Source organism: Eleutherodactylus coqui, chromosome 6 (genome assembly GCF_035609145.1).
Source record: "Eleutherodactylus coqui strain aEleCoq1 chromosome 6, aEleCoq1.hap1, whole genome shotgun sequence".
Taxonomy (NCBI): Eukaryota; Metazoa; Chordata; class Amphibia; order Anura; family Eleutherodactylidae; genus Eleutherodactylus; species Eleutherodactylus coqui.
The window spans coordinates 94,583,108-94,604,446 of NC_089842.1; the positions used below are offsets into that span (position 1 = coordinate 94,583,108).

The 21,339-nt window shown below is 44.1% G+C and overlaps 1 protein-coding gene across 1 annotated transcript in view; it reads right to left on the reverse strand.

Moving 5' to 3' along the window:
* The window catches only part of SHANK1 (SH3 and multiple ankyrin repeat domains 1), a 252,112-nt gene that overhangs the window by 173,404 nt on the left and 57,369 nt on the right, over positions 1–21,339 (reverse strand). Inside the window, exons 6-10 of the mRNA XM_066572363.1 lie at positions 17,472–17,639; positions 15,844–15,960; positions 9,566–9,643; positions 7,133–7,199; positions 5,759–6,041 (exon numbers count right to left, since the gene is read on the reverse strand). Of these exons, the coding sequence (XP_066428460.1) occupies positions 5,759–6,041; positions 7,133–7,199; positions 9,566–9,643; positions 15,844–15,960; positions 17,472–17,639 (713 nt within the window). The remainder of the gene's footprint in view (positions 1–5,758; positions 6,042–7,132; positions 7,200–9,565; positions 9,644–15,843; positions 15,961–17,471; positions 17,640–21,339) is intronic.

Here is a 21,339-nt window from a genome sequence, read left to right on the forward strand (position 1 = left end):
CCCTATAATACTATAATATTAAAGTATTATATTATAGTAATATAATACTCATCGGTGTCCCTCACAGGTACAATTAGCTCCCTCATTTGGTAGTCTGCTACCTGCATGATGAGAGGATACAGCTATCTGCCCTCCTTAGTCAGTAAGTATATGACCATTTTCTGTGATTGTTTTTAATGTTTTTATATTTCCCCTTCTTTACATGACATCATGGGGGACATGGATAGTAAAAAACATAATTACATACATAAGTAAAACAAAATTACAGAATAAAACAACAATACATACATAAGAAAGAAAATAACCAAAAACCAACGCCAACCAAAAACGTCGCTATAAGCGCCCTGTAATCCAAAACCATAAATATTATATATCAAAATGTCTGAAACAAAATGAGAAATCCGTTCCCGTACTTTAATTTAGTGTAAATATACTAGTTAAAAAAACTAGAAATGTTAAAAAAAATCATTTTTTTTTAGCTTTTTGCCCCGAAAAAAACTAAAAAACAGAAAATAGAAAACAAAAAAGTCAGTAAAACAGATATTAAAAAAAATCTCCCTATATGTCACGGAAAAAAAAAACACAGCAAAAATAATTTTGATAGCTAAAGGATAGAGATGAGCGAGCACCAAAATGCTCGGGTGCTCGTTACTCGGGACGAAATTTTCGCAGTGCTCGAGGGTTCGTTTCGAGTAACGAACCCCATTGAAGTCAATGGGCGACCCGAGCATTTTTGTATATCGCCGATGCTCGCTAAGGTTTTCGTTTGTGAAAATCTGGGCAATTCAAGAAAGTGATGGGAACGACACAGCAACGGATAGGGCAGGCGAGGGGCTACATGTTGGGCTGCATCTCAAGTTCCCAGGTCCCACTATTAAGCCACAATAGCGGCAAGAGTGGGCCCCCCCCCCGCACTGTCAGCGTAAAGATCGTTCTCCTCTGCCATAGCTGTAACAGCTGTGGCAGAGAAGAACGATGTTTGCCCATTGAATTCAATGGAGCCAGCAATACAGCAGGTTCCACTGAAAGCAATGGGCTGCCGGCGATCGCAGGATGAATTGTTGGGAAGGGGTTAAATATATAAGCCGTTCCCTGCAATTCATCCAGAAATGTGTTACAATAAAAATATATACCGGCGTATAAGGCGACGGGGCATATAAGATGACCCCCCAACTGTCACCTTATACGCCGGCAATACAGTGGAGCAAAGAATAAAAATCATTACTCACTTCTTCTGACGTTCTGCGCCGCTCCTGCAGGCTGTCGCTCCCTCCTGGTCCACGGCAGAACATTGCTTTCTAGACGCAGGGCTTGAAATCCCCGCCTCCAGAAACACAGCCAATCACAGCCATTCAATGACATCATTGTCATTGGCTGTGATTGGCTGAAGGCACGTGTGTTTCTGGAGGCGGGGATTTAAAGCCCTTCATAGAGAAATCAATGCTCTGCCAGGAACCAGGAGGGAGCGACAGCCTGCAGCAGCGCCGCAGAACGTCAGAAGAAGTAAGTAATGATTTTTATTCTTTGCTCCGCTGTATTGCCAGCGTATAAGGTGACAGTTGGGGGGTCGTCTTATACGCCCCGTCGCCTTATACGCCGGTATATATTTTTATTGTAACACATTTCTGGATGAATTGCAGGGAACGGCTTATATATTTAACCCCTTCCCGACAATTCATCCCCGCGCTCGCCGGCAGCCCATTGCTTTCAGTGGAACCTGCTGTATTGCTGGTTCCATTGAATTCAATGGGCAAACATCGTTCTTCTCTGCCATAGCTGTTACAGCTGTGGCAGAGAAGAAGGATTTGTCTTCTATATGTTCTCAATGGGGTCGGCGCTGCTGCCGCCGGCCCCATTGAGCGCATATAGAGAAGATTTATGGCCTTAAGAAGGACCGTTGGGGTTCTTGAAGCCTAAAATACTCCTAACACTCTCCCTATAGCAGCTCCAACACGATAGCACTTTCCCTGAACTAATGTCAGAATGCATCTGTGGCAAGCCGCGGGAGGGGCCGATTTTAATACTCGGGTGACACCTGATCTCGCCAGCCACTCACTGCAGGGGGGTGGTATAGGGCTTGAACGTTGCAGGGGGAAGTTGTAATGCCTTTCCTGTCTTTCTATTGGCCAGAAAAGCGCGCAAATTTCTCAGGGAAGAAAATGAAAGTAACCCGAACACCGCGTGGTACTCGTTACGAGTAACGAGCATCTCGAACACCCTAATACTCGAACGAGTATCAAGCTCGGACGAGTATGCTCGCTCATCTCTACTAAAGGAAAAAAAAATAGGGCAGTAAAACCGCTACATGGGTAAAATCCCTAAAAAGTGTCTGGTCCTTAAGGTACTAAACAGCCTGGTCCTTAAGGGGTTAATGCAAAAATGCAACAGACATACATCAAAATAGCAGGGAAGTCACTGGAGAAAAAGTCCGCCTTTCTCTGACCAATCTGCCTAGTGCCCGTGTGAGTTCACCCTGACCACTCGTTTCCTTTGCATACAAATATAGCATTTGCCAAGGAAACAGCAGCGCACTGTACTATTAATGTAGTGCGTCACACTACTCACATATGGCATTTATTCCAATACTAAGTCAATCAGCAGTTGTACTACACAAATAGCGTAGGTGAACTATAACAGTGGTGTCATGTGCCACGCTGATTTGCTTGGCAAGTGCTGTATCTGTAAGGCCTCATGTCCACGGGCGGATTTTTGCTGCGGAATCCGGAGCAGGCGTTCGGCTCTGAATTCCGCAGCATTGTCCCTTCATACAAGTGCATTTAAATGATAGGAGCTTGGTCCCTCCATAGAATGCTATGGAAAAATGATTTTACATGTAAACGAGCGGAAACCCATTGCGGTTTTCACTCGCGTATGAAAAATTGCAGCATGCTCCATTCTACTGCGGTTTCCGCACGGATGGCTTCCATTGAAGTTAATGGAAGCTGTCCGATCCGTGGCCCGTCCACAGTTGATGCTGCGGATGGGCCGCGGATTCCACAGGAAGAGCAGGAGATTTTTTTTTTTAAATCACGTCTTTGTTCCCACAATTTTTGCGTGTCAGCGATGCTTTTTTTTAGATTAATCTCACATCGTATTCCTGCCGCCCGCAATAAAATTGCGCAATTTTTTTCCCTCTAAAAGTCAATAGGACTTTCTAATGTTAAAATCGCATTGCATCGCAATGCAAGTTTGTTGCTTTGCTATAAAAAGGAGGATCCATAGGGAAACGTGGGAGATAAACAAAATCGCACATTGCAGAACGATCGATAGAGTATGCCGCAATTTTTTTGTTCTCTGAACATCGGAGCAGTGAAAACATTGCAGATGGGAAAGAAACCACTGAAAATCATTGGTTTCATAATCTGCTTTTTACTGACTCTTGCATCAGGCAAAAACGTGCGATTTTTGTCTCCCATGTGATACCACCCTAAGACGTTCTGTGTCCTATTATAAAACATATCATGGTATGTGCAGAGGTAGAACTATCCTCATAGCAGCTGTTAAAGGACCCCCAATCTAAAGAACCAGTATAGAACATATATACTTCATGTATGGTGTACTTAATAAGATTTAAAATTTGCTGCCCCTCAGTCCGAGCAATACCATACAAGCGGTATATGCAATATGGCTCAAAGACAGACAAAAAATAGTGCACTATAGGGTGAGTACATTTTAACTCACAGAAACCAATCCGAACCGTAAACTCCCACCTGATGAGGTTGTGCTACAGGCAGGGGCGTAACTATAGAGGGTGCAGGGGATGCAGCTGCACCCGGGCCCAGGAGCCCTAGGGGGCCCATAAGGCCTCTCTTCTCCATATAGGGAGTCTAGTACTATTAATAAACCATTATAGTTGGGGGCCCTGTTACAGGTTTTGCATTGGGGCCCAGGAGCTTCAAGTTATGCCTCTGTGCAGCATGGTTTAGGTATGGGTACGGGTACAGATACAGATAGAGGGGGGAGGGGGCCAGATCACCTTTTGCATCAGGGCCCCTGAGCCTTTGGTTACGCCCCTGGCTGCAGGCATAACACTAGTGCAAGCCATAGATAAACCCCTGGGAACCGCTGCTTTGGTAGATGAAGTCCCTGGGCAGGTAGCCAACCTCCTCCCAGGTGAGTAGAATAAAAGATGCAGAATCTTGAAAAGATCTCAAGAAGTGCAGGATCCAATAGAGTTGAGGAATATATATTGGAACAGCTGGTAAAGGCAAGGCATTTCTGGAACTAAAGTCCCCTTTCTTAAACAAACATAACATGATACAGAGGTCCCTTATGCTTTAAAAATGGTGCCTGTATCACAAAAGACAGACCCCTTCAATCTCAAGGTAAAACGGATCATTACGTTCACACTCTTATGCAAATGTCTTTCGATATATAATTGTTGCACATACATCTTGCAGAGGCGTGGGAGACCTTGGGTCCCATTGCAAAATCTGTAACAGGGCTCCCTATCAACCATGTGCCATTTATAATGTTGGTGTACTGGTATGTAAAAGGGGGGTCTTTGGGCCCCCTATGGCTCCTGGGCCCAGTAGCGAGTGCTCTACACCCCCTATAGTTACGCCCCTGTCTTAGGGGTTAGCTCAAACTAATTTCCATAGATGTAAAATTCATTCCATTTTTTTGATTTGGTGAAATCTCCCAGGATGCTCGGCTGCTGCTGCTCATCTACGTAGATGTGAGCGCACTAGAATGGTAAATCAACAAAACAAGAGTCGCCATGTGCAGGCGCACAATACATGGCATCTCACTATCTTAAATGGAAGCCAACTGCCCAGATCTGTCCAGACTGATGGAGTAATAAGGAGGTTAAAATTGAGCGGCACTTTTTTTTATTTCTGTATGTATATTTAGTCTATGTTTATGGTGGAGAATCTTTAATGGCGAAGACATTTTGTGCAACAATTATATATTGAAGGACATAACATGTTGTGTTTGCTTGAGGACTTTAGTTCCAGAAATGCGTTGCTTTTACCAGCTGTTCCAATAAAAAATTCCTCAACTCTACAGGATTCTGTCAGGGAGCTGGGGTCTGGGTAACTGGAAGTCCCTGAAACTACCTGCAACTCCTGTTTCTACCTACTTGCCCCACTGTGCTAGGCCCCAGGGTGACAACTGGGCGACAGTCCCTAGGCTCACTAGGGATGCGGGGCAGGGAGTAGACTAACAGACAAATACTGGAGGGAGTCAGACTACAGACATATATAGGGAAACAAACAAAACACAGAAGCAGGTCAGGCAATCCGGGTCGGCAGCTGGAGAGAGCGCAGTACAAGGGGTCAGGCGAAGTTGGGTCCAAGCAAGTCAAACCGAGCATCAAATCAGGAATACACGGGTGTAGCTGGAAACCAAACATACACTGGAAAGGGTCTGAGAAAATTGAGCAGTTTAAATGCTGTCAGAACTCCCGCCCCAGCAGCTGCTTGGGGTAGGGAGCCTGACAGCAGCAGGACCTAATCAGAGATGCTGGAAGAACCAGCCCCCGGCGTCTGCTGGACAGGCAGAGATGGAGCAGCACGGCCGGGGGTCATGGCGATGGGGACGCGATGTGGAACGGCACCTGCTGTGTCCGCAAAACCCAGCTACCTAGGCGCCCGCCCCCTGAGCACAGGAGCGTGCACCCGGAGCCAGCGACCAGGGTATCGATGGCCAGGGGAGGCCGGTCCTGACAGATTCTGCGCTTTTAGGATATCTCCAAGATTCTGCAAGCTTTACACCATACAAGAACACTATGAGCTATCATCATTAATAAATGTACCTGGGACGTCCACGTGATTGTTTCTTGGACTCCTCTGTGTGGCGACCCCGTGAAGGTGATCGACTTCGAGCCCCTCGTGGGCTACTGGAGCTCCTCAGAGTTCCCCCTGAGGCCTTTTGTCCCTGCAGAGTGACAGTATTGGCAGTGGAAGCGCTGAAGACCATCCAGTCGGGCAGTGATAGGCTGTTGTCGCTATTGGCACGTAAAAGAACATGGGGAACAGAAAGAGCTTTTCCGCCTTCCCTACGATGGACGGCATAAGAAGGAGATTCCTGGAAGGGCACTGAAAAGCAAAGTTATGGGAATACCATCATTTCTAGGAATCCACATGAAAATTAGAGCTTTTGTATTAAATTGCTTACAATGGAAAATTATGAATTTTTTTTCTATATTTGATTCTCAGAGTGTATACACATATAATAAAATGAAGCATGGGCAAACTTAGGAATGGTGATAATTGTTCATTCATAATTCTCTCTTCTTCCACTAAGGGGAGCTCTTTGCTTACTGATTTATTATTGCGCTTAACATAAGCTGTTTGCAGTGAGCTCCCCCTAGTGGTAGCAGTAATTAAACCAAATTGTATGATTTTACTGAAAGCTTCTCAAAAGGGGAAAGAAGGAGATTTGGATTAAGTGTTAACTTCTAAACCCCCAAAGACCTCCAGTGACAATAGTTTCAATCTATAACCATCCTAAACCATCATGAATATCAATATTATTCTCTTAATCAACATATAACACTAAAGACAGTAGATATTAAAGTTGTTCAGTTGTAAATTACATATATCCTATCCTGAGGACAGATCATCAATAGTGGATCCGCGGGAGTCTGTCACCCAGGACCCCCACTAAACAATTGATCACTAGGCTGATGTACTTGTGCAGTGAGCTAATTTCTCTCGGAAGCAGACAGCTCCATTCTTACTGCTGTGGCCAGGCTTGGTATTGCAGGCCAAGTTCCCATTGAGAAGAGTGGGAACTTTAGCTGTAATCCCAAATCTTGCCACTGCAGTATGAAATGAGCTGTCTGCTTACTGAAGAAATTGTCTCACTGCATGAGCTTCCAGCCTGGTAAACAACTTATTAGTGGAAGTCCCGTGCAACAGACCCTCACCGATCTACTATTAATTACTTATCCTGAGGATTGGCCATAAATAGTTTACAACTGGACAACCCCTTTAACTTCTAAGCCTGTACAGGCCACAAGAAGATTACATGAGTACTGTCCTTAACCCCTAAAGCACCCTGTAATGTAGAAATGTTCTAAAAGTTGTTATATACATATATGTAGAAAGTTGTATATTTGGAACTTGCAAATGCTCTTTTAAAAATATCAGTTTGCCCCTTTGAGGTACATAAGACTATCACTCACCAACATCAGTATCCCGATGACTCTTTATCAGCTCCCCTAATTCAAAATTTCCTGAAATAACAGCTACCTGTCAGAAGAAATAGGAATTGGAATGAGATCAAGATTTACATAAAGGAAATATTTGGGCAGAAGACAGATGGAGGAGATCAGAGCTGAAAGCAAAGCCATAAACATTTAGAAATTGTGATGCAGATAAGAAAGTGTACTAATGGGCATTTGCAAATCTTCTGGCATAGAGATAGCTATTCCGAATGAGATTGCGCATTGAATTGTAACAAATAATTGTAAATTATGCACAAGACGTACAGCCAGGAGCAAGGGGAAGGAAATTAAAGTATAAATATACACAACAATCCCTGTTTGCAATGCCCATGGGAAGTGAATGTTAATATCATCCGGGGACAGTCTACTGTAGTTGCTTGTTGGTTAGCTACACAGCCAGGGTCCGAGTAATTTAGTCCAGGGAACCTTCAATTGAGAAGAGTGTAATTAATCTTGTAGCCAGTCAGGCCTCCTGCAGGATATTAGCTTTATCCCTGTGCTTCTCGCCAAGTCTCCTACAGTGTATTAGATTAAATGTTCTAGAGGTGGCCAAGAATATTGTACGTCTAATACTAAAACAACCACGGTCCTGGCAGTGATGCGATTACCGGGCCTTGGACTACTATCCTCACTCAGCCTGCAGTACAGGTTGAATCAGGGGCGTAAGTATAGAGGATGCAGGGGATGCGGTTGCACCCGGGCCCAGGAGCCTTAGGGGGCCCATAAGGCCTCTCGTCTCCATATAGGAAGCCCAGTACTATGACTAAAGCATTATAGTTGGGGACCCTGCTACAGATTTTGCATTGGGGCCCAGAAGCTTCAAGGTACACCTCTGGGTTGAATTTTACATTTTTGGGCCTGGTTGTCCCTTCCAGCTCATAACTTCTCTTGTAAATTCTTTTTCTATCATGTAGACTAAAGAGGAAGGCTCCAGCAATGAAACACAATCCAAAAAGTCTTTATTAGTCGTCAAATAAAAACAATGTACATAGCTAGCTGACCCCAGGATCAAGATGATCCCCCTTTCTAACAGTAGCGTTCTTACTCATGGTATAGATTTCTGGGAGCGAATGTCCAATATTTAAAACTAGAGGAAGCAATAAGGCCAATAATACTTTGTTTTTCGTTGACAATTACTAAAGTCTTATTGGTTTGTATAGTGGTGGCTGGAGCCAGGGGCGTAACTATAGAGGATGCAGGGGATGTGGTTGCACCTGGGCCCACGAGCCTTAGGGGGGCCCATAAGGCCTCTCTTCTCCATATAGGGAGCCCAGTACTATGAATAAAGCATTATAGTTGGGGGCCCTGTTACAGATTTTGCATCGGGGCCAAGGAGCTTCAAGTTACGCCTCTGGCTGGAGCCTTCCTGTTTGTTGTATTGTTAATGCTGGAGCCAGTGAACATGGATCATCGATTCATGGGACTGTTTATAGTGATGTGATTACAGTTGGGAGAACTTTCCATGGTTATGCCATCATGTAAAGTAGTCACAAGAAATCACTGAAGGAGGTCTATGACCAGGGATGCTCCTATATGAAGCAACTTGAGCCTCTGGCCTCAGGCGGCACCCTGTAGCTTCACAGAGGGAGCAGCATTACAGCATAAACAATGGATGATGAGTTGATTACTGATCGATCAGTGTAAATAGCAGTCGTTCAGTACTGAACGGCTGCTATGTGAGGGCAATTGAGAGGGGCAGGGGAGTGCGAGGTGGGAAATCTCCTAGAGCCTCCCTGCTGTGAGCCAGCAATACTCGCTCCCGTGCAGCAGCAAGAGAGCCGGTATGTGCGGGGACGAGTGTCGGGCATCGTTTGCCTGACACTCGTCCCGTCTTAATGGGACTTAAGAGCTACTGGCTGAAGGTCTGTATCAGCAGCTATTGTGGAAGACCATGCTGCTACTGTATCTTTAAAAAAATATTATACATGCGCTTCCTTAACCCCTTGAAGATTTGTCATTTTTTGGACTTATTTTACATTGTGCATATTTTTTCATTTCTGAGCAGTATAGATAATGCAATCATTTAATTTTTTTAGAGATCTGCACAACCCCTTTAAACAGTTCCACAATGTGGGGACATCTTTTTATACTTGCTCATTGGACTCCAATAATGTGACATGAGAGGAATGAGATACTGGATTCAGAGGTGTAACTTGAAGCACCGAGACCTCAGCACAAAATATACAATGGGACCCCCAACTATAATGTGGTAGCAACAGTGTTGTTATCCTCTTCTGGGGCAGAGGGGCGATTTGTCCCCCTCAGGCACTAGGACCCAGGTGCAAATACAACCTCTTCACTCCTTAAAGTTACACTATTTTTGTTTTTATAATGCGCACAATCTTTTAAAGAAAGGAAGAGATAACTAGAAGTAATACTAAATGTCCAAACCTGGAAAGGGGTCTGTCCACTGTGGTTTTTTATATCTTTGCTTGACCCTCGGTACAGCAATACTCGAGCGCAGCTCTCCTGGAGGGTAATGGATAAGAGAGGCAAGTCATTCAGTGTCAGGAAAGAACGGCAGGGTAGAACCATCATCATTTTCATGGCTCTGTACAGGTGCAAACATGATGATTAATGACAAGGTAAGTACAGCCTGTCAGAGCAAGACAAAGGTGAATTAAATAGACACATTAAAATTAAAGTGGAGGATGAAGTGGGGTTGAAAAGCTTCAGCACATATATTCTATTTGAGCAGTACTCTGGGGAGCACTAAAGACTGATGTGCATACTGTATATAGTCTGGTGTAAAGGTTTTGGCACCCCTAACTTAAACTACTGTAGACAGGGATACAAAGAATGTTAACCCTTTCCAATCCAATTTGTATCCTGGTTTTTCTAGGGGGCTTACTCTTTTTCTGCCATTATACAATGGCGCTGTATGCTGGCTAAAGCCAGTACTGCATGAGGTGGCACGTTGGATAGGCTCCGACAGCAGACAGGCTGGTAATATACAGTAAGAGAACCCCGACGGATGTCTTCTAACATCGGAGCTGTACAGCCTTAAATCATAATGTCTTAGAGGTCAGATAGTGGATTGGAAAGGGTTAAGAGACTTGAAAAAAAATTTAATTTGTTATCAAGTATGGACTGAAGGATGCCCAAACATTTGCACATTCCAGATATAATGCTGGTACATTACAAATTGCAAAAATATCAGGATAAAAGACGCATTCACTTAGTATTCAACATTAACCACATCATGGGTCCAGTTTTCGTCCCACCACTCTTGGTCACACGTGTCCCCATAGAAATCAATGGCAATGCAGCCAAATGTGGTAGCTCTTGGCTCTTTCCAATGCTCCCATTCATTTTCAGCCCATGGCTGAGAACATGGACTTAGAGGCCCTCATTCTTGGTATGTGTGGGAGTCCCAATGGTGAGTTTAATGGGTCACAACCGTAAACAAATAAAGAGACAAGCCTTTTCAAGAGGATTTACACTCAAAACCTAAAAATGGAAGTATATTAAGGGGCCAATGACTTTATTTCTTTATTCACTATGTAACTAGGCCCCCAGTAAGTATATAAGTTGGCTAATAGTACATTGTTTGGCAATTACTTTCTATCTGAAAAGTCCTGAAATCCTTCTCTTCGGTTGGGCCATGTATTTTTATTATGATCATCTGGGAATTACTTGTCTCCGTATTCTCTCCAGGAGTCACTATTTTAGCCACCAGAACTTCCTGTATGATGAAACTGCATGGACTGTACCGCACAGGCTCATCACAGTAAGGGGGGGGGGGGGGGGAGGAACTCCTATCAAAGTGCTGATGATTAGAGGCTATCACACAGTTATAATGAAAACGATAATAGTTCATCCTCCTGACTGTATAATTATGGCACTTAGCCTATTTAGGTTGTAGAAGGTAATGCTAATTACACTGGCTTCCCTGCAGGCAGCGATGGTACTGGCTCTAGCTTATCATGAAATGCTGAGCTGAAGTGTTATGGGATTGCTAGCAGAGAATACAAAATCAAAATTGTGTTTCCCCAAGCTGTGCCTTCATCAAACTCTCAAAGTAGAAGATAATGGTATTAGGAGGGTGCTCCAGACGGAGTCCAATACACAGTGTGCACAACGGAGTATAAAATCAATGGAACTTACCCGGTGAATAGTGAGGTCTGTCAGGACCCCACTATCACCTCCATATCCAAGTATGCTTGTAGGACCCACCATGGAAGAAATCATAAATGGTTGCACATAAGTGCAAAAAAGTTATATCAGCGCTACTTATAGTTATCACAGGAATCCCAAAAAGTGATAATAACCAAAAGGATTCTTTATTTGGACACGAAGGTCCTAGGTGCAACGCGTTTCATCTTTAAAAAGACTTTGTCAAGCACAAAAATGAATATTCGCCTCCGAGAGCCTTTATAGGCCAAGGGGGGAACCACTTTTAGGGTCTCTCCTCTCTACTGGTGGTCTGTAGGGGGTGTCCTGAGCCCGGTCGCCTTGTGTGCCCTCACACATCAACTGGCCCCAACACCTCCGAACAGTCTGGTCAGAACAGCCCAGTGGCGGCAATTCATCGATACGACCATCCAGCTTCTCACATCCCAATAATGTGCCACTCTCAGACTCTGGTAACGGGGTGACATCCCTTCTTTGCGTCGTAGAGGTGTCTAGTGGCCAACAAGCTCCACACAAGCAGAAGAAGAGGTCACTACACACAAGGAGCCTCCGAGAGCCTTTATAGGCCAAGGGGGGAACCACTTTTAGGGCCTCTGGTGGCAAGACCGTTCATCTAATCACACTGCAATGCTAATGATTTGTATATCTGCTGAGATGTAACTGCATGCTAAGTTTTGCAGTAAAACGACAACTCCTTATAAGGCCTCCCTCATACAGACGTTTTTTTCAGCTTTCAGAGTAACGCTAAACGCTGTCAGACGCTCCCATTGTTTTCAGTGGAGCCTCTCACACGGCCTCAGACAGCTGTTGAATCGCGGCGCTTTTCAAGTCTGTTCTATTTTAGGGCATTTAGCGCTCCTCATCAGTGCCGCGTTCATGTGTGAAGAAGACTAACAACTGGAATTTTTTTTACAAAGAATATTTATACTACATGGGCATAGAATAAGGTGCCACAGTCTACACACCCCTGGCAATGGGTGACTACCAGTCTCATAAAATATGTGCTCCTGGTAAGGCTCCAACCGAAGTGACCAAACATGCCTTCATGTACACAACACGTAGTATATACTTACCTGGGTATGTTTGTGGAGCCCTCTTTTCTTTTGTTTGATGTTAGAGCATTTTTGAAACTCCGCACTAACATCTTATATTTTGCTATACATCTCCCTCTTGTTATATGCCCCCAGAGGAGACCCACGGTAGAGTGATGAAACACATTGGGGCGCTTTACTGATTTTTTAGGGTATCTGTCAATAGGGACAAGTTCTGGACAGGGTCTCTCTTGTCAGGGCGGTCACCCTGTGTTAGGCATAGGGGCCTTATAGATGGTTCATACAAGGTACTTTAGGGTGAGTACATGCTCCCTGCAGTTGTGCGGATAACTATCTGGAGACTGCCCTCTGTTTTGGACCAGCATTTGGAGACTGTTTTCAACCTTCCATACAGTGTAATGGCTACTGGAACATCGGATTGGGTGAGGCATTTCCAGTTTTTTGCAATGCAAAGGAAGCAACGCTACCTGGACTGCCATATGCGGTGAGCACATTGCAAGCAATTTACAGAAGAGGATGACAGTTAATTCATAACTCAATCAATTCTATAAGATCCACCTACAACAACATACTGTACTATAATGCAATAGCCGAGAATTGTATATGTGACATTTAGTGTGAATATCATAAAATAGACACATTGCTGAATTTCATGTGCCTGAAGCAAACTTTTAACATGTAAAAAGAAAGATACTGTTCACTAATCATAGCAATATCTATGATGGCCAGGAGAGGGCGCTGGGATCCCTAGTCAGTTTCAAATGACCTATTTTGTGTGCATATGATTATTTTATTGAGTGTATTGAATGTGCTAGTGTGCATGTAAATGTGTATATAAGAAGTGGGGGGCATCAGATCTTAGTCTTACAATAGTTACGTCTGATCTTTGGAATATCCATATCCGCCCAAAGCCAAATTAGATAAAAAATGATATAGTTTTAGGGGAAGGAAGGGAAGGGACTTGTTATTTGTATAGCGCCAACTTATTCCGCAGCGCTTTCAGGTAATTGGTTTATTACCCCCCAGCAAGCTGGGTACTCATTTTACCGACCTCGGAAGGGTGGGAGGCTGAGTCAACCTTGAGCATGTGGGGATTGAACCGACAACCTTCAGGTCTTGAGTTAGAAATAGGACTCCATTCTGCTGCCTTAACATGCTGCTTTAACATTTCGTGCGCGCAGAAATAAAATACAGCATGTTCTACTTTTGTGTGCATTCACACACCAAAGGTCCCCATAGAAGTCTATTGCGCAAGGAGATGAACAATATGCTACATAATTCCACTGGGAAAAGAACACATCTGGAACTCATTAGACTAAACAGCCATTTAAATCGGGATGTGGTTGTGTCCCGTATGCATAAAAATGCATATGCCGGTGTGAAGCAGCTCTCAGGCTGGATTCACCTGAATATGTGCATATTTTTACAGAACGAATGTTGCTTTTTTTGTGCGCGCATTGGCATGTGCAGAATAATATGCATTAATGCATTCCCACTGACTTCTATTGGGACATTTTGTGCAGGAAAATAGAGCATTCTGCGTTTTTTATTGTGTGACCGAAATGCACAGTAAAATATGCGCATGTGAACAAACCCATTGAAATCAATGGATTCTATTCCCTGTGTATCGTGCGCACTATTTTTGCGTGCGCAAAAACGCTTGTGAAGTTGACTTTAATGTGTGAAGCTGACTTTAATGTGTGAAGCTGACTTTAATGTGTGAAGCTGACTTTAATGGAGAACCTCAACATCCATTTAGAACCCCAACATCAGATTAGGGTTTCAGGAATGCTCTCTTTCTGGAGGACCCAACATGTATGTGCATTGCATAAACAGTGTGATTCTTTCAGCTCTGGTGGCACAGTTAGGGTGGACACCCACTGGCGTTTTTTTCTCCACTGCGATGCGAGAGTAAAGTTAAAGTCTCGCATCGCAGTGTGAGGAAAAAAACAGCATCACGCCGGAATATCGGCATGACACCGGCATATCGCTAGTCTTTTCAATGGGGCGAGCGGCAGCAGTGCTAGCCGCATTGAAAAGAGAAGCAGAATGCCGGGACTTCTGCCACAGCTGTGACAGGAGTTTCCCTTATCCCCTCGGGGACCGCGGGGATGAAGGAATCCTCTGCCACAGCTGTCACAGCTGTGGCAGAAGTCCCTGGCATTCTATTCCATTGCTTTCAATGGGATCGGCACTGCTGCCAATACCATTGAAATCAATGCTTTCTGTCAAGCCCCGCAGAATAGCTAAGATATAGCTATTCATGAATGAATAGCTAAGGACTATGTGTGATTGGCTGAGCGCTCAGCCAATAGCTAAGCAGTAGTTGCTATTGGCTGAGCCCTCAGCTAATCAGCACAGCCCTTTCAGGAGGCGGGGATTTTTAAATCCCCGACTGCTGAAAGAGCTTAATAGCAGTGCCGAGGAGCCAGCAGGAGGATGCGTCTAAGCACCGGAAAGGTAAGTAATATTTTTAAATATTTTTTTACACACTTATTGATGATTATCGGGGAAGGGCTTATATTTCAAGCCCTTCCCCGATAATCATGCTGCGGGGCTTGGCAGAAAGCAATGGAATAGAATGCCGCGAACTTCTGCCACAGCTGTGACAGCTGTGGCAGAGGGTTCCTTTATCCCCGCGGGGATGAAGGAAACTTCTGCCACAGCTGTCACAGCTGTCACAACTGTGGCAGAAGTCTGCGGCATTCTCCCTATGCTTTCAATGGGGCTAGCCCTGCTGCCACTGGCTTCATTAAAAGCACTAGTGATATGCCGGTTCTATACCAGCGTCTTTCTTGCTCTGCGAGATGAGAGTTTTCTCGTGCTCTCGCAGCGCAAGAGAGAAAATAACGCTAGTGAGTGTCCACCCTAAGGTTACATTCACACGACCACGAATCTCGACGAGTGAATACGAGCTCCATTTTTTTGAATGGAGTAATATATATATAAGCAAGGTAAAAAAATCGCTGCTTGTTTTTTTTTTTTTCGCATTCCTCGGTACACATCGCCCATTGTTTTCAATGGGACAAACAAATTGCATGCCGTGCGATGTACACGCGAGTGCGCTGGGATGTTTCCCACTGAACTCTTGTATTGTTGGGTCCACCAATGTGATAAACCAGTCCTGCCTGGAGAGGTGAGAAACTACTGGACCTCATGCCATGCCAATCTGTCAAATCCAATGACCTCTGTACGTATGTCTTCTGCATGGAAAGACCTCAGCATCCACATGCAATAGATTCTCCATAGCACCTATACATGACAGCTGTAGCAAGGGGTAAAACCTGCACACATCTAGCAACTATTCAGTACTTATTGGCCCCAGCTGATAAAGGAAGGCCATGAACACTATGTCTAGCACTGACAAATGTGAACGAATAAAGAAGAGAGAAGACGTAATAGGGAAAGATAATGACACTGGGGCAATATGCTGCAGAGGTGTAATAGAAATCTGGCAGAACGAGACTTCCCGGAAGCACTGACCTTGTTGTACAGAGCACAGATATGCAGAGCCGTGTTGCCTGAAGCGTTCTGAGCAGCCGGGTCAGCGCCATAGAAGAGAAGATGCTCTAGGTGCTGTGAGTGACCATGCTGGCAGGCCTGGGAGAAAGCACATCAACATTAATTACTATCACAATCTAGAATATAGAACACCACAGCCATCATGACACATTGATGAAGTTCTACACAAAGCAACTATTGTCAAACACAAAAGCATCACCGTATAAGTCCTTGCATCATCAGCTGGAGGACAAACCATGCACAGCCCCCATTACAGCTCCTACAGAGGTTGTTGTCCAGTTTTCCTAGTTGTCAGATAATGGTGACAATCTCTGAAGAAGCTGCAACCATATTAGTTGTCACCCAGCTTTCCTGTATATAATCTACGAGCGATGCTAATCCAGTTTTCTCAGATTGCTAAATCACAATCTGACTACAGTTCAGTCACTTTGTGCAAAAAAATGCCCCACAACCACCTAATTTTGCCAGGATCTAGCAAAAATCGCAGCAAAAAAAGTGACTTGAGTGTGAAAGATTTTCCTAACGCAATCATATTAGTTGTTGCAAGAAACAGACAGAACTAAGAAAATGATAACATCTACAGAAACTCAATAGAGGAAAATGACTGAAAAACATTTATTAGGGAATTTCTATAAGAAAAAGATTGCACTTTTCATCATATTCGTAAATTCCCGGTTTGGGACATCTCTGGATGATAGCTATAGTAGCATGGCTGATGTGGGGTGCTATAGGTCACTACGTGGCACTTTACTATTCTAGTTCCTTACCACAGAGGGACTGTTGTGGTGCGCCAGCCACAATCAGGAAGTTGGACAACATCGGCCCTGGCCCACATGACCGACAGACATTTGTGCTGCCTTCTTCTTGTGACTGCAGAAGGCCTATGGAAATCCCTCATTGGGCTCAGTGTATAATGTGCCCTTTTTCACAATCCTGCTACACCATCCCTTGTGGTGTTTGGACTGATTGGGCAACAGGGAGGTGTGCCCCCTAGCCCGCCAATCAGCCATAATGGAAATGTATTTAGTCTAGACCCGCCTCTACATGGGCGCTAGTTATTTTTTTGTCAGATTCCTGACAGCCAAGTATTTTGTGTGGAGGTTATTCACATCTACCATAGACTGTTATATACATTGCTCTTTCCATCTGCATTAAATACCTTTTATTTCCCTAATCTAGGGACAGACTAGGCCCCCTAGGTCCCTGACATGGGGCCATCCCTATCGAGGTAGACACCTTGCCTCTAGGCAGGGTCTGCCACACTAAATTTGGCTAGGGATAGAATTCCCATCCCCCATACTTATGTTACTGTTACTTGCCAGATATTGCGTTCTCTTCATTTTGGTGATATAATACATGTCTATATTGGTCCATTGTGAAAATTAATTACATCTTGGACTGGCATGTTGGTGGCATCCGTGGAGGGCGCTGTTTTTATGCGCTGCACGGATGTAACAGAAACCTACAGTAACTGGTATAAACAATCACAGTCAATCAACACCAATCAGATGACAACCTTGATGTTGCCATTGTCCACCCTCCTGTCACTTCGGTGCCTTTCCCATGCTACGTGTGTTGGTTCCTATTACCTGGTGAATCTCTTGCCAGCCGTTTTCATCCACTGTGCCAATATATGCTCTGTTATAGAGCAGTAACTCACAGCACCTGGGGTCTCCACCCACCATGGCCGTATGGTACAGAGGAGTAAGACCTCGACGATCTTTGTAATTTGGAGAACCACCAAGATCCAAAAGTGTCTGTAAAAGAAAAAAAAATCTAAAATATAAGATTCAGGAACTAAAATAGATGAATATTTACAAGTTTTCTTTAAAGCCTCATTCTTATTTGAGCACTATGGAATTGTGAAAACCCCCCACTGCAATACCACATATACAAAAAATGTTAACAGTGCCTTCCACTATGAAGTTAAAGGGGTTTTCCAGGGAAAAGACTATTGAGGATAGGCTTAGGATACGTTCCCATTAATTTCAATGAGAGCTGCACTTGCAATTACAAGCACTGGCCACTACACTGGGGTCGGAGCATCTGCTTCCGCTCTGTGTATTTGTGGTGCTACCAGCAGGCACACAATCAGCTGATCAGTCAGGGTCCGGAGCAGCAGACTCCAGTTGATCAACTATTGATGACCTAACCTGAGGATAGGTCATCAATAGTATTTTTCCCGGAAAACCCCTTTGATGGAATAATTTGAATATAATTTTATAAAATGCCATAACTAACACATACAACAATAACAATGTAGTAAGCCAAAGACATAGCACCGATTGAAAACTGCAAAGTGTGCATTGGGTTTAAAAAAAAAACAAACAGAAAAAGATGTAGCTGTTTGAGGGCGTCTTTTTCTGCCGGACTAATTGCTTTTTTCGAAGGTTTAATTTAATGCACCATATAATGCACTGAAAAACTAATAATTTCTAAAAAGAGTGAAATGGAAAAGAAAATGCAATTGTGCCATTTTTCTTTTGGAGGAGGGGACCACCTTCATGTTTTTCCATTGACGAGCCTGAGTGAAGGCTTGTTTTTGAGGGACGACCTATGGTTTTTATTGGTAACATTTTAGACACAATTTTGGAGTACACAGTACTTTTTGATGTTTTTTTATTACATTTTTTCTTGGAGACTGAGTGACAAATCAAGCAATTCTAGCATTGTGTGTTTTTCATTCGCAGTGCGGTGTAAATAATGCATTATTTTAATAGATTTGGTATCAGTGGGACTTTTGCAAACACAGTAATACCAAAGGCATGTCTTAATAGGTAAACATTCATAGCAGCCCTGGGCGGCTTTAGCCGCAATTGGGGTTATTTTTGACAGCCGACATCCACGGTTTATGTAGAGGGTTTGTCTCCCAAGCCCATTCCATACAAATCCTGTGCACATCCAATATACAAGTACTTCAGATATTGTCAAAGGGTTAACAGACATACAAACCATAGAAACGGCTTATAGGACCTTTATAGGACATTTGGAGAGGAAGCCCAACACTTGCTCATCTCATTCGCTTTGGAACTGAGTGGTAAGAACAAGTGTAGGACTGTGTAGGACTGCAGAGAGGATGGGGATAGGTCCAAGAGTTCTAGAAACAGTGTGGAAGAGGAAATAAAAATCAGCCTACTGGATAGATAAATGGAGGGGGGAATATTTTGATTTTTGCTAAGTGTCCGTCTTTACTTTATGAGCTCTACTGCTTGATATTAACCATAAGTCTCCATTATGGAGGAGGGGAGACCATGCGGCTGTGGGATGAGAGAGTGGCATGGCATACCAGTGACGGTGAAACAGATGTCCAAATCCAGGATCACTGGGTTAAGTCTTATACATCTGCATATAAATGTATGTCTATATGATAAATATGCAGTGGTGACTCACAGCATAAATTATTTATCCCTGCCCAGGCCCGCTAGCGTCATATTACTTATTGATGTAGGGAAGCAAAGCAAATGCTGCTTACACAAGCTGGATAGAATGTAGCAGGTAGACAGAATTCCAAGCAGAGGTGTAGTGTGAAGCTCTGGGCCGGAAACAAAATCAGTACCACATGGCCCTACATACCAAGTGTCATTCATAGTACTGGTCTCTTCTCATGTGACAAGGAGAACTTTAGGCCTCCCATGACACCAGCGCCTGCGTGCCACTGCTGCCTCTGCCCCCCTACCGCTACGTCCCTGATTCAGTAATAATCCATACATGATGTCAGATAATGTGAAAGCTAGATGATAATTTGCGAATAATAACTTGGCCATAACAGCTATACATCATTTAAGGCCCTTGATTTATTTATTTCCTTAGGTCATGCCGGTACAGCAGTTCAGCTGTGCATGGTTATAACCAAGAGAAGCAGATGCGGTGGAGCTGAATTTGTTATAACTTTTTACTTGTATTGTATGTGCATTTGCATGCTGGTAACGAGACATACAGTAAGTGTGTGCATGAGTACAGCAATAACAGAGCCACAGTGTCCGCCAGCCGGGGTGTAGCTTTAAGGGCGCAGAGACAGAAGACTCTGTTGCCTGAGAGTGCATAAGAGCTACTCTGCCGTACAAGAAGATACCAATATTACTAGTGACACATGATAAGTGCAACCGGTCCAGGAGTTTCAGTGTATGAGGGAATCAGCCAGAGTGGGCCTATATATTTGGGGTTCTCTTTAAACCCTGAAAACAAAGGGTAGGGAATAGAGATGAGCGAGTATACTGGCTAAGGCTAACTACTCGAGCGAGTAGTGCCTTAGTCGAGTATCTGCCCGCTCGTCTCTAAAGATTCAGCTGCCGGTAGCGGGCGGGGAGGAACGGAAGAGAGATCCCTCTCTCCCTCTCTCCCCCCTGCTTACTCCCGCAACTTACCTCTCACCTGCGCCGGCAGCCGAATCTTTAGAGACGAACGGGCAGATACTCGACTAAGGCACTACTCGCTCGAGTAGTTAGCCTTAGCGAGTATGCTCGCTCACCTCTAGTAGGGAAACTAAAATGAAACTACAAGAAATGTAAGAACAACTTAATTTAACTAATAATGTGCCTAACATGTGCTTCTTTGGTAGCCCAGACAGTATCCCGTGTCTACTCAATTTCTTGCCATGTTTTCTCCAGCATGTCAGTCGCTTCATGGATGTAGGCTTGCAAATCTAGGAGATCATTCACTGTAGTCGTGAATACATGGTCCTTAACATAACCCCAGAGGAAGAAATCCAGTGCAGTAGGATTGGATGAGCTGGGCGGCCACCTCATGGGTCTGCCACATCTAATCTGGAAAGGTGTTATTGAGGGAACTCTGAACATCCATATTCTAATGTAGGAGAGCCCCATCTTGCTGAGAGATGATGTTAAGTTGTAGATCCGCTACTTGGGGATTCATAAACTGCTTCAACATGTTAAGGTATACGGGGCCAGTTACTGTACGTTCACTGAAAAAAGGATCAATAATTCTGTCCATTACGCTAAACATTCAAATCTCGGACATGTTCTCTGTATCCACACATTATGGAGATTGGCATATCCTGACAGATGAAATGTGACTAGTGTTGAGCGAACATACTCTGCCGAGCTTGATGCTCGTTCGAGCATTAGCGTACTCGATGGTGCTCGTTACTCGAACGAGCATCAAGCCGTGTTCGACCCCGCCCCAGTTTTTGGCTAGGAAAATTAAAAAAAAAAGCTCGGCACCCGGCGTCCCACATACAAAAATGCTCGAGTCTCCCACTGTAGTCAATGGGGTTCATTACTCGAGTAGAGCTCTCGAATTTTACGAAAAGCTCGACTCGAATAACGCGGACTCGAGCGTTTGGGTGCTCGCTCATCTCTTAATGTGACCTTGTCTGATAACAAGAAGGTTCCAAGAAAGTGACTGTTGGCATTTATATGATCAAGCATTTTGGTAGCAAATTTTGGTCTATGTAGCTCGTCATCTGGCCTCAATTGTTGGACAATTTGCCCTTATAAG